The sequence below is a fragment of the Syngnathus leptorhynchus genome, chromosome 18, assembly GCF_054491065.1.
Source record: "Syngnathus leptorhynchus isolate UIUO chromosome 18, UIUO_Slep, whole genome shotgun sequence".
Taxonomy (NCBI): Eukaryota; Metazoa; Chordata; class Actinopteri; order Syngnathiformes; family Syngnathidae; genus Syngnathus; species Syngnathus leptorhynchus.
This window is the reverse complement of record NC_141212.1, coordinates 270,370-282,226: the sequence shown is the minus strand read 5'-3', so window position 1 is coordinate 282,226 and position 11,857 is coordinate 270,370. Positions and strand designations below refer to the sequence as shown.

At 50.9% G+C, this 11,857-nt stretch overlaps 3 protein-coding genes across 8 annotated transcripts; 2 read left to right on the top strand and 1 right to left on the bottom strand.

Annotated features, from left to right (window-relative positions):
• The first annotated feature begins 1,131 nt into the window (after positions 1-1,131).
• tmem18 (transmembrane protein 18) lies at positions 1,132-2,572 on the top strand. The gene is made up of 5 exons (XM_085937517.1): positions 1,132-1,280; positions 1,362-1,479; positions 1,561-1,615; positions 1,703-1,796; positions 2,012-2,572. The coding sequence occupies exons 1-5, from the start codon at positions 1,188-1,190 to the stop codon at positions 2,102-2,104; spliced, it is 453 nt and encodes a 150-aa protein (XP_085793643.1). The 5' UTR covers positions 1,132-1,187; the 3' UTR covers positions 2,105-2,572.
• A 1,356-nt stretch (positions 2,573-3,928) lies between these two features.
• acp1 (acid phosphatase 1) lies at positions 3,929-8,027 on the top strand. Of its 5 annotated transcripts, none has more exons than XM_085938279.1 (6): positions 3,933-4,845; positions 5,234-5,307; positions 5,777-5,890; positions 6,773-6,834; positions 7,321-7,426; positions 7,848-8,027. In XM_085938279.1, the coding sequence occupies exons 1-6, from the start codon at positions 4,701-4,703 to the stop codon at positions 7,923-7,925; spliced, it is 579 nt and encodes a 192-aa protein (XP_085794405.1). In that variant the 5' UTR covers positions 3,933-4,700; the 3' UTR covers positions 7,926-8,027. The 5 variants fall into 5 exon arrangements, with proteins under 5 accessions (XP_085794407.1, XP_085794405.1, XP_085794406.1 ...); XM_085938280.1 differs by lacking the exon at positions 5,777-5,890 and adding an exon at positions 5,625-5,738 and having other exon boundaries at positions 4,747-4,845; XM_085938284.1 differs by having other exon boundaries at positions 4,800-4,939.
• A 782-nt stretch (positions 8,028-8,809) lies between these two features.
• On the bottom strand, positions 8,810-10,262 carry alkal2a (ALK and LTK ligand 2a). 2 transcript variants are annotated; one of them, XM_085937892.1, is made up of 4 exons: positions 9,974-10,262; positions 9,488-9,559; positions 9,343-9,423; positions 9,102-9,266 (listed from the first exon to the last, which is right to left on the bottom strand). In XM_085937892.1, the coding sequence occupies exons 1-4, from the start codon at positions 10,260-10,262 to the stop codon at positions 9,202-9,204; spliced, it is 507 nt and encodes a 168-aa protein (XP_085794018.1). In that variant the 3' UTR covers positions 9,102-9,201. The 2 variants fall into 2 exon arrangements, with proteins under 2 accessions (XP_085794017.1, XP_085794018.1); XM_085937891.1 differs by having other exon boundaries at positions 8,810-9,266; positions 9,343-9,559.
• Between the last annotated feature and the right edge of the window lie 1,595 nt (positions 10,263-11,857).

Here is an 11,857-nt window from a genome sequence, read left to right as displayed (position 1 = left end):
TGCGGGAGCTGTCGTCAGCCTCGGCTCACGAGCGGACACTCACGCAGACGCTCTTGAGCCGCACGCCATCCCGCCACGCCCCGCCCCGCCCGCCCGCCGCCGCTAAAAGGCACTTGTGTACAGAGGTGACAACGGGTCGTTTCGCTGTACATTTCACGCTTGTATGTGTTTTGTTTTTGTCTTCAAACATGTTTACAGAGCAGTTAAGAAGTACGCTCGAAAAAGTTGAGTGTTTAAAGCAAGTCGGAGGGGGTAAAAACGGTATTTTTTCACACTTGCGCTACGAGAGTCGCTAATGTAGCCCACCCCCTCTTATTCTATTTCCGTTCATGAAGAAAGTTGCCAGTGACTTTCCGAGCGTCTCCCTCCGTTCCAGTAGGCTCATAAATCTTTCCAGTTGTAGATTTTGCACTGTGGTCTTTTGTTTGTTGAAAAGAATGTTTTGCTCAAAACAAGCTCATTGTTGTTTTCAGACCTGATCTTCTTCTTTTTCTAGTGGTCACCAAAGAGCCCAACAACAAACTTAACTCGGACGGAAACCGTACGAGCTGTCGTTAAAGGTTTATCCTGATACACTTTTCTATTGTTGTGTATGTAAAAAAATAGAAATTGATTGTTTAAGTCACATCTGACTGTTGCTTCATGACCTGCTTGTTTTGACTAGTGACGACGACAAAAGCCTTGTTGTCAATGTAGGTATACTGTCTCGATCTTTTCATCGTTAAAGTTAAATACAGGTTAAATAGTTCAACTGAGAAAGCAGCCTCCTGATTATTACGATTAGCATAGCGAGCATTAAAGATAAAGAAGAGGTGGGCCAAAATAACGACGGCCTACGCCGGTACCATTTACTTCCGTAAACAATGCGCCACGTGACAGTTTTGTTTTTTGGGCGACGTCACTCGACGTTGTACTCCGTGCGCATGCGTGCAACAACCGTTGTATTTGGTTCACGTTGGAAGTCGTAGTTGTTTTTGTAACCGAACGAGTTCATAAAGAACAAATTGAGCAAAAATTCCAGTTGGACATCAAGCTGCAGCGGTTTGAAGCATTGCCGAGGACTTGCTCAATATGGTGACGTGACGGTGACGTCATTTCGATGCGACGGTAAAGTTCGATGCGACGTTATCGTTACTACACCGAGGTGATTTCTTTCTAGTTGTTTTGATCGACTTTTTGGGGAGAAGATGACAAGCCCAAAAGGCGTCAACGTCAGCTCCGTACCCATCGACGCCTTTAGTCATTTAAGAATTACATCCGTTTGGACGTTCCTCATGTCTGTAGGTTGAGCTTCCGACATTAGCGCCATCGTTGCTCCAAAACCTTGTGCGTTACAGTGGCTGTCTTTTTGATCGTTGTAGGTGAAGTGGTCGGAGCCATGGCTTATTGGCGGTGTTGCGTTTCACTTAGCGTGTCTTTGCTTGACTGTGGTGACGTGCAAGTATTATCGAGCGCAGATTTGCCACTTCCTGCTCATACGTAAGTGGGGATACCATATCGGTGTATTTTCAGATCAATTGCGCTGCAAATGTCGATACTCCCTTGCTTCCCCACATACAGTTGCTTTGGTGTACAGTGCTGAATCTTTAAACGAGCTGGCAGCAATGAACTGGAGGTAAGTCAGTCAGTCAGTCAGTCAGTCAGTCGTATTTGGAATCGTCATCATTTACCAATGCCAACATACACCTGAAACCTCTTGCAGGTCGTTCTCCGAGTTTCAGTACTTTGACTCCAGAGGCATGTTCATATCGTTGGTCTTCTCCATCCCGTTGCTCTTCAACGCAGTCATCATTGTGGTGAGTGCTGACATGTTGCCGTATTGCATCCATTTTTCGTTTCAACCTTCAGCTGGGGGTGACAAATAAAGAAAGCGCTTGATGCAAGCATGCAAGCAAGCAAGCAAGCACTCTGCATATAACCACCGCAGCGTGGATGCCAGTTTTGTTTGCCGCTCGATGGCATTTCCCCTTGTGTTAGTTGAGCTAGTGGACTTGGTGTGTTTTCTGCGCAGGTGGTATGGCTGCACAGGAGCTTCTCCACCATGACCGAGCTTAAGACGCTGCAGCTCAAACGGAAGGCACGCCTAGCCAAGAAAAGGGACTGATTGATCCTCCGGAAAGGACCCAACTTCCACGTACGGCCCCGCCAGAATGCCCAAAGCCAAAAAACCAATGCAATCTCAGAGGAGGTGTTCTGAAAGAGGAATAGAGCCTACCTGCCTACCTGCCTGCTCCCTTGTAAGTATGTGGAGAGGTTGTACAAGAGGACCAAAATGCTGTGGTGTTTAAATGCGTTATTAAATGCCTTTTATTTCTCTGCCAAAGCATTGGGAATTTCTATCTGTGGCCAAACTAAATGGGAACAGTTGTCCGTCTTTTCCTACTGTATGTGCAAAACTCGCCCCCAAAACCCACCCACCCAACAAAGGCTGGTAAGGAAAGGCGGCGTCGGTGTTATTCGCGCGCTCGTCGCTAGAGAGCGCCATGGACTAAATGAAGAAGCGGGGGGAGGACGTGGTGAAACGTTGCAGCCTTGAATGAAATGAGGGAGGAGGAGCTTGTGTGATTTAAGACTGGGTGCTGGCCCGCCAGCCAGCCAGCCAGCCAGCGAGCCAGCGAGCCAGCCAGCCAGCATCAACAAACAAGCTCCAAACACAGCTGACACCTGCACAAGCCACTGATGTGTGAACAAAAAGATTCTTTTCAATTTAAGGGTCATGACCCAAATAGATGGCTTATTTATTACCCATTATCAGGGGAAACTGGGTTGCTGGTTTTTTATTTTACTCATTTCAAACAAGATGATAATTCCTTGGAATTCTAACTTGGCTACATTTCATCATAAAAGCATTTTTTGGGTGGGTGGGGGCAGTTTTCCAAGAAAACATTTGATGAATGAAGAAATTACTTTTTGGAATGTTTGACCATTTTAACCAGTTCTTTATTCATTTGTAAAACAGCAGTTCTCCGCGCGTGCGTGTGTGCGTCTCATCAAACAGCATAAGTTTGTCACAGTTAGACCCCTCCCTCCCCAACTTGTCGTTTTGTTTTTTTGTTGCTTTTTTTCCTCGTGCGGCCTTTGCAGCTGTGCCGCTCCGTCTAACTGATTTGTCTCACAAACGCAATGTTGTTTTTGGTGGGCCGGGTTGCGCGCTTTCTCACTTTTGTAACTATTTGCAGACAACAAAAGTGGACTTTCATCATGCTCCGCAAGACAATGTGGGAGGAAAGTGGAGTTGCTTACAGAGACAAGATTCCCAACCTATTTCAAAACGCCACTATTAGTTCCTCTACGCATAGGATCAAGAATATATGACTCAGCCTCAAGACACCACTCATTTTTGTTTTGTGGCAAGATTGTTGAAACGTAGCGCACCGTATGCCACTCGGCTGGATTGTTGGGGAGGGAGCACGGGCCCGTTTCCTTGCCCCGTCAAACTGGGTGGGCCGATGGAAGAGCGACTCGGAGGTAAACACAGACACGTCGAGTCAATTAAGCCCTTTTCCCCCGAGCTGCGGCTCCCGCGCCGAATTCTGCGCCCGTTGACGAACGCGTTTGGCGTTTGACGTCGTCTAAACGATCGCGCTTTCTCCGAGTCATTCGCCGCAATTACGGCCAGTCCTCCGGAAGCGCCGGGCTCAATTAAAGAGGAGGCCTCGCAAATGCAAACATCCAATTTGCACCGGCATCTTTTGCATGCTGTTGTTGCAATCATGAGCGCTCATTAGGCATGCGACCGCTAATTGCCATCGCGCTCAATTAGCCGCCTCCCATTAGTCGCTTTTACAGTTACACGGTAAACAACTTGACCGCTTGGGTGTTTTGAAAAAGTTTCTTTTGGCGCTGACAAGGACATGAAATGGTATCTTAACAAGTGGCGGGCGATGTAGAAAATGCTAGCGAAATGGCACGAAGGACAAATAAAAAGCAGAAAGAGCAACACGGGCAGCGCCGCGCGGAGGCCCGCTTCCATTGTGGAAACATGTTGCTCTCTGCAAGTGCTCCTGATCAATCTTGCATGATGACTCATCGGACTACATGAATCCCAAATGTAGAAGAAAGAATCGTGACGCACGGCCTTCCATTGGTGTCAAGACACTCAGTCAGCTTCTCCTAATTGATCCTGATAGCGAATTGTCCCCGACAGTTATGCGGACAGACAAATAAACAGGCCACATGGGAAGGAAAGAAAGCAAGTTAGCCAAAACAAAAGTACGCGGGACAAGCGGCGGTGGCGCGCGCGGCATTGACGATTCTCGCGAATGGGGGATTTTTGTCTGTCTTTGTTTTTTGTTGCGCTCGCCTCGCAATTGAATGCTCTCCTTGTTTGTGGCCCTGTCATCTCGCAGGCGATACGGTGGAACTTTTAGACACGAGTCGTTAAGTCTCGTTGTCCCGAAGCGATTATCTTCTCAAAACAGCTTCCAATTTGATGCTATCGTTTGGGCCCCCGGATATCGTCTGTCTTCGTTGTTTAACTGCCAGATGTGCCAGATTCGAGCCCGCTGAGGACTCCACACATCTGGCTTATCAAAAATGGACATTTTCCGGAGCGGAAATGCTCCGACAGGCTTTCTTTGTTGCCGAGAGATGAGGTGACAGTCTGAGTCATTGAACTCAACATAAATGTGAGAGGAAGCTAGATGATTCATGATTCATGATTATTATTGCAATGAGGTGTTGTATTTCCGAACGTATGTATGCTTGCGTTCCATCCCCGCTCCCCGATTTGTTCTTTTTATTCAGGCACAGGGCTGGCCACCATAGAACACGTGACCTGGCCCCGTGACGTCAAAGTCAAAATGGCAGCCTCGTGCAGCAAATCGGTGTTGTTTGTCTGTCTGGGTAAGCTGCGCGCGCGCTTTTCACTCCGAGGTCGAATTCATACACTTAAGGAGTGTTTGAGGAATTCATCTAGACGCCTCCGACTGTTAAGAATGTACGTGAAAGTTGCCAAGGCAACCGGTGAACTCGGTCTCAACTTGTGTTCAAACTGGGCTAAATGCAGTGAGAATTTGGCCAGACAAAAAGGTCTTCACGTTTTCGAGGGTGCTTTGGAAGTCGTCCAGCGGCCACCGGGGTCATCTGGCAATCGAGTGAAGGCAGATCAAATCGTTACTTTTGCACTTGCACTAGTCTGTTGCACTTGCACTAGTCTGCGCCCCCCATCGCCACCTATATCAGGACGACTAGAATTTCCTCTCAACCCGTGTCACCTCTTTTTCTTTTACAGGGAACATCTGCCGATCCCCCATTGCAGAGGCCGTCTTCAGGAAGATGGCAACCGACGCGGGTGTCGTTGACAAGGTATCGCCGCCGACATAATGGCACGAGCTGCACTTTACAAAAAATTGTGGAAAATAATATCTTGCATCGAGATTTCAAGTTCATCAATAAAGCTGGATTGTATTGGTTCATTCAAATTGTCTGAAAGACATGCGGTTAGACAAACAGATGAAGCCTCCGGAGCTCCATCAAAAATTGCCCACAAAATATTCCCGGTCCTCACGCTGGCTATTGGCTATCACCAATGCAAAGTCACCATCCAAGAAAAAAAAAAAGCCCGCGACGGTCCAGTTCACGTCCTCACGTTTTGCCCCGCGTGCTCTCTCCCCCCCGGCCAGTGGAGGATAGACAGCGCCGCCACGTCGACGTACGAGATAGGAAACCCGCCCGACCGTCGCGGCCTAGCCTGCATGCGACGGCACGACGTGCCCATGAGCCACGAGGCCCGGCAGGTACGACGCTCACCCGCCTTTGCTCTGTCTCGTTGCAGTGGCTCATTGACAGCGGCGCCACGTCCGACTGGAACGCGGGCTGCCCGCCCGATGCCCGCGGGCTGGCCTGCCTCGAGGCCCACGGCATTGACAGCTCTCATAGGGCTCGCCAGGTTTGCTGGCCAGATGTGCTGCTTTGACGATGTTTGAAAGATGAGGCTCCTTTTTGTTTGAACCTCTGACTGGAAATGAGCTCGGGAGCGTCACGTTGGCGCGAGGCTGCCCCAGGAGCCTTTTTCGAATCGCCAGTGCCAAATCCCCGCCCACCCTCGCCGCGATTCAACCCGGCGTGACTGCGGCAACGCGAAAACATGAGACGTCGCGGACAAAATTGTTCTCGGAGGCAAACGCGGCGTTGACGAGTGGCTGCGGGCGCCGAATCACATGGTGGCGATAGGACGCGGCCGCAAATTGAGCACGCCGTCACTCCCCAGCTTGCTTGCATTTTCCTCACTTGAGCTCCCTGGTGCCCTCAGTGCGACCCCTTCCCGCTTGTGCTCTCCCGCTTCCTTCCTTCCTTCCTTCCTTCCTTCCTTCCCTCCTCCTGGCCCGCTCTTCCTTCTGCAAAGCTTGTAATCTCCTCAAAGCGGGAGCGCCGATCCGTCCGTCCGCGCGATTGGCTTTGACACCGGCTCTCGCCTTCCAACCTTCATTAAGCGGCCTTCTCTCTGCTTCTTTTCCCACACGTCTGTTTGGTACCATATTTGATGTGCTTTAGTCGGAGGCATCCATGGTGATTTTTGGGTGGGACGGGCGCATCCCCTCTGTTGCCAGTGGGTTGTCGTCGAGCGCTCGTCAAAGAATTTGTTCCAACGTTTGTTGCAATTTTTTGACGAGGGGTCGGCGGCGACTCTTTGGCCCCCTCTATTGGTCAGGCGCTAGCGGTTGGCTGGGAAACGGCTTCTCAAAGCAGACAAATGTCTTGGTTTCCGTGCCAGTGCCTTTTGATTTTGCACTCTGAGCCAAAGTGACTTGCGTTTGTCTCCCACTCGCAGGTGACCAAGGACGACTTGATGACCTTTGATTTTATCCTCTGCATGGACGAGAGCAATTTAAGGTGCGTGAGCGTGCTGTGTGCAATAAATAAGGCAAAAGTTGCGTGCGACTGGGCGCCGTAGAGGCCAATGGCGGCTTTTAATGAGCGTGTTCCTTCCTTAATCTCTTTCCAAAGTTCAGGCCACAGGGTCATTCTTTTTTTTTTTTTCTTCTACTTTTAGGGATCATTTTTGAGATCACATGCCCTCGGCAGATCTGATCTGTAAGGAGCTTAGCGAGTTCTTTGGATGCCATGTCTATGCTCCTTGGGCAGTTTTTTTTTTTTTTTTTCTCAGGCCCTTTTTTCTTTCCCCGCATATTTTTCTCAGGAAACGTTAATCTGAACAGAATGAGAAGCGCAGAACTTTTGGGGTCGTCAAACTAGTGCAAGCACACGCAACGGGTTGAGTTGCGGAGTGCGCACGTGGACACGTGTTGTGTTTTCATATGGTTGGTGTTCTCTGGTCCGGTCCCCATAAAGAGCACGTCTTCTTTCTGGTCCTTTCAGTAACTTGAACCGTATGGCAGGCTCAGTGAAGAATCGCCGGGCCAAAATCGAGCTGCTCGGCGCGTACGACCCGCAGAAGCAGCTGATCATCGAAGATCCCTATTACGTAAGTAGAAACAAACAAACGCACGCACGCGCTCGGGAGAGGCGCGGCCGTATTTGGGCTTTGGTCGTACAAAAGAACCAGCAGTGTTCTGCGTTGATGAATAGGCCGCCAATGAAATGTGGCAAAAAGTTGGCAACGCGGTGACTCGAGACTCGGGCGTGTTATTTGACTGGCTAAGTTGCCGCTCTTTCACAACGTCTTTATTCAGCTCAGGAAAAAGTCCATTTTGGGTTTTTTTTTGCCTTGACATTCTCCGTGTTTGGAATCTTTGGCTTCCTCTGCCGACGTTGAAACTTCTCCCCAGGCCTTTTTTCCATTCCCTAAATAGGGCCACGTGAATAAAGGCCCCCGAGCCTGCTGGGCGGCGTTTCGCAGGTAGCAGAGGTGTGACCCGCTTTGGTTGTGTTGTGTTTTGCTGCAGGGAAGCGACCAAGACTTTGAAAAGGTGTACGAGCAGTGCCGCCGATGCTGCGAGGCCTTCCTCCAATCCAACTCGTAGCGTGGTGGCGGTGAAAACAAACGCTCTTCACGTTTGTGTCTGAGCGCAGAGCCATGCATGCCTGCCTGCCTGTGTGGAAATAAAACCAATTCAACCCGCTCATCTTAACGTTTTTGTGACTTCAGGAACCAAAGAGATGCTTTGTTAGTTGGTTATTTTCTTGCCATTTAAAGTTCTGAACTGTCACCATGTGCAAAAATGTGCCAGTCCGAGTTGGGAGCCATGCAGGAAGCGGGCGGCCGTGAATCATGAATCATGAACAAGAGTGGAGCCAAAGTCGAGATGAACCCGGCCAGCGCTGGAGACTCGCCAGCTGTTTCGTATCAGGGCGTCGTCGTCGTCTGCGATAGCCAAGATTGATTAGGTTCATTTTTTGACCACATACGCCTCCGCTCAAACGTGCTTTCTCATGCAAAGGTTGGACTTTTGGCAAACCGTCTGGTGCTTTTCCGTTGAATTGAACGCGTGAGTGGCGTCCAAGGCAGCTCGCTCGTAATGTCGTTTGCCCCGAGCCCGGCCGGCGGGCCGACCGACCGACTTCCTCTCTGAGGTCAGATGATCTTGAGCGACAGGAAAAGCGGCTAAAATAGTCACTAGTATCTTGCACGCTACAAAAAATAGCCCATTGCGGTTGATTTCGGAAGTTCCGCTCGGAATGAATAGCGACCGGATGCCTCGAAGGTCCCGACACGGCGTTAAACCCTGGACGATGGCTGGCGTTCAGAAGCGTGAGCAAAAATCCGCTTTTGTTCCCATCCGCAAGTGCAGCTGCGTCCGTCTGCGGTGACACGCTGCGCAATGATTTGCGCCGGCCGCATTCAAAGCGCCAAAGCAGGAGTCAAACATGACTCTTTGGTTGTTGTTTTTGTTTTTGTACCAATGATATCATTTATTTAAATATATCTGTGTAGTGTGGGTTGAAGACAACGCGCACGAAAACCTTGAAATATAAATATGTTCCGTGATTCCCCTCCACGTTGAAGCATCTCGTGCGGGCGCTTGGGCCCGTCCAGTCCGTATCCTTTACGTGAGCCGGCGAGCAGGCGGCCCATCCTCTTGTCTTTGTGAAAGACGTCCAGTCAGCTTTTTTTACTTTTGAGTAGCGTAGACTTGAGTCAAAGGACACTTGTTACGGCTGAGTTCAACAAATAGTTTTTCCGCACGGGACGTCCCGCGTCCGAGGCACTTTTCACCGGCCGGCCGGCTCCGTGTCTCCGCTGTTGGGGGCGCTCAAATGTCCCGGTGGCGAGGCGGAGCGGCCCCGGCCGGCCGGGCGTTACCCCCCCGTGCACATGGGACTGCCGGCAAGACGCGTGAGCAGCCGCGCGCATCGTTTGAAATCTGCCAAAAGGGAAAGAGGGGCGGGGCCTTAAATGACGCACACCTGGTTTCCCAGCGACGGGCTGGCTTAGCTTACATGCGGCGATGGTGCAGTCGCGGGTCTGGTGGTACACGTGGTACACGTGCTTCCTGCACTTGGGGCTGAAGTAGAGCGGACCTGCAACGGCAACGTTTGTCAGCGTCGGCTGGTGCTCCTCCGCGGCCGGCGCATGTAGTCTTACCTGTGATGTGCTTCAGGTATTTGTCCTTTCGTCCGGGGGAGGAGGCGGCGGCGGCGGCGGCGGCTGCTGCTGCTGCAGGACAGAGCAGAGCAGAGCAGAGTAGGACAGTTGACCTTTGCAATTGCAATCAGTGGTTGCAAGGCCGTTAGCCACATGCAATTAGCTAGCTAACAATCCTTCTGCTGGTCTTCTGCGACTTGCTTGACTCACCTGGCAAGGCCGCAGCATTTGAGAGCCAAGACAAGGGCTTGCTTTTACAGGGACAAAGGGAGGCTCAAGCCAACGCTTTTTGAGACACGTCCTTTGGAAACGAAACGTAAGCTCATATACGCTAGTAGGTAGATAGAATGTGATGTGGGTTGCGCCTGAGGGAAGTTCATGTTGCCTGCGCGGCCTGTGTGTGTGTGTGTATGGAAAGGGAGGGGGTCGGCAAGTGATGCCAATAAAAGTAGTTTGGCTCTCTCTATCAACGTTTGATTGACTCACCGACTGGCCGATCCCTTCTGTCGGCTTTCGATCTGCGTAAATCTCTGTGTTGGCCGCGGGGGGTCACGGTGGCGCTCCAGCGGCTCCGGGGGCTTTCGGCCGCCCGCGTCTTGCTCATCGTCGTGCTCTCGGCGCCGCGGCCGAGCTCCTCCACGCGCCTCACCAGCTCGGTGGCGCGCCTCGAACCCCGGCCCACGCTCGCTCTGGTCGTGGGTGCCGCGCCGACGAGCGTGCACGTGACAAGCAGCAGCAGCAGTCCCACAGAGGCGTGCGCACGCAGTCCCCTCATAGTTCTCGCTTTGGTTGGGGGGGGGGGGGGGGGGATAGCTGCAAGACATGAGAGGATGAAAGTCATGTCATTTGCCGTCCGTGACAAATCCTGGCAACACTTTACACAGCCAGATGAAGGCATGTGATAAAAACTTACGCAGATGTGTCACATCAAAACTACTTGGGGAAAAAAATAAATAATAATAAAACCCACAGAACCTCCCGTTGACTAAAAACTTAAATGAGCCACTTAAATGCTTTGAGAGGATTTTCCAAAACAATCATGGGTCCATTTTGGCCAAAGTTGGCGAGCTTGTATTTGGAATGCAATGAATTGCTTTTCACAAAGCAGACGTTGGGAGGCTTCCCCGCAGATCACTTTTACTCTCTTTTAAAAAGCAAGCATAAGAAATCAAGCGTGATTAAACCACGAGACATACCTGAATGTGGCTTTAAAACAAAATGTCAATCCTTTTTTAGAAAAAGTCCTTCTCGAGAAGTCCGCTAGACGTCCATTTCAATCATTCAAAAGAGTCGCGGGTCATAAGTGGACGCTGACGGAGTGGACGCGCGTGGACCCCGGCCCACGGGGCTCCCGCGTCAGGGGAGCCTGGCTTCGGCGGTTGGGAAGCTGCCAACTCATGCAGCCGCGCTCGAGCGCACACTTTCGGGGGGGGGATGAGTGCGCCTCGGCCTGGCTGCCTGGCTGGCTGCGTGGGTGACTCACTCCGCGGTGCCGGCGATGACGACGATGATGGCTGTGGGCATCCTTCCTCTTTCTCTCTCTCTCTTTCTCTCTCTCTCTCTCTCCACTGTTTCAATATATATCGCTCTCGTGTCCCGCACCTCCCGTTTGATACTTCCACTGAAATTCCCAATTAGCTCCGATGACTTTGTTGGGATCCGTGAATGGCGCGGTGAGGCATCTTGGCGCCGTGCGTAAAAGTTCTCCAAAGTCGATTACGCGCGGAGCCCAAACGCTCTTGGCTGCTCTCCTTTCTCTTGGCGCCGTGCGTAAAAGTTCTCCAAAGTCGATTACGCGCGGAGCCCAAAGGCGCTTGGCTGCTCTCCTGTCCCTTCCCTCGTTCGTTCCGCGAACTTGTCCCATCACTTGAGATGTCGATGCCCCTCCTTGTTTTATGCGGGCGTGTACATTCTCCCGACCCGGCCCATTTCTTCACCCTCCTCCCTTTCGCAAATGACTTCAAACTTTTCTGTTGTGTCAAGTTTGCGCCTCCTCTAATGGACATCCAGGGTGACGTTTATTGAGTCCTCATTGTTTTATGGCTTTGTCCATGGCGATTGGATAGGCGCTGTGACTTAGTGGATTTTGTACCACAGATGATTTGTGCAGATTTGAGATGTGAGTGAGCGCTGCATGCTGGCAGTGACTCAGCTTCAACCTGTTGATTGACTTGGCAGAGCTGACTGAGCCTTTCGGACGCTAAATATCATAGAGTCAGTATGTATTGTGGCTTTAAATCTTCAAGCAATGCTTTGAACACAGACAGCGCAGCAACACAGACAAACAATGAAATGGTATGCAACTGCGGGATGTTTTCCAAAAGAGTTTTGTCCCTGACTCTCAGCTTCTCATCGCTGGGTTGGGTCACT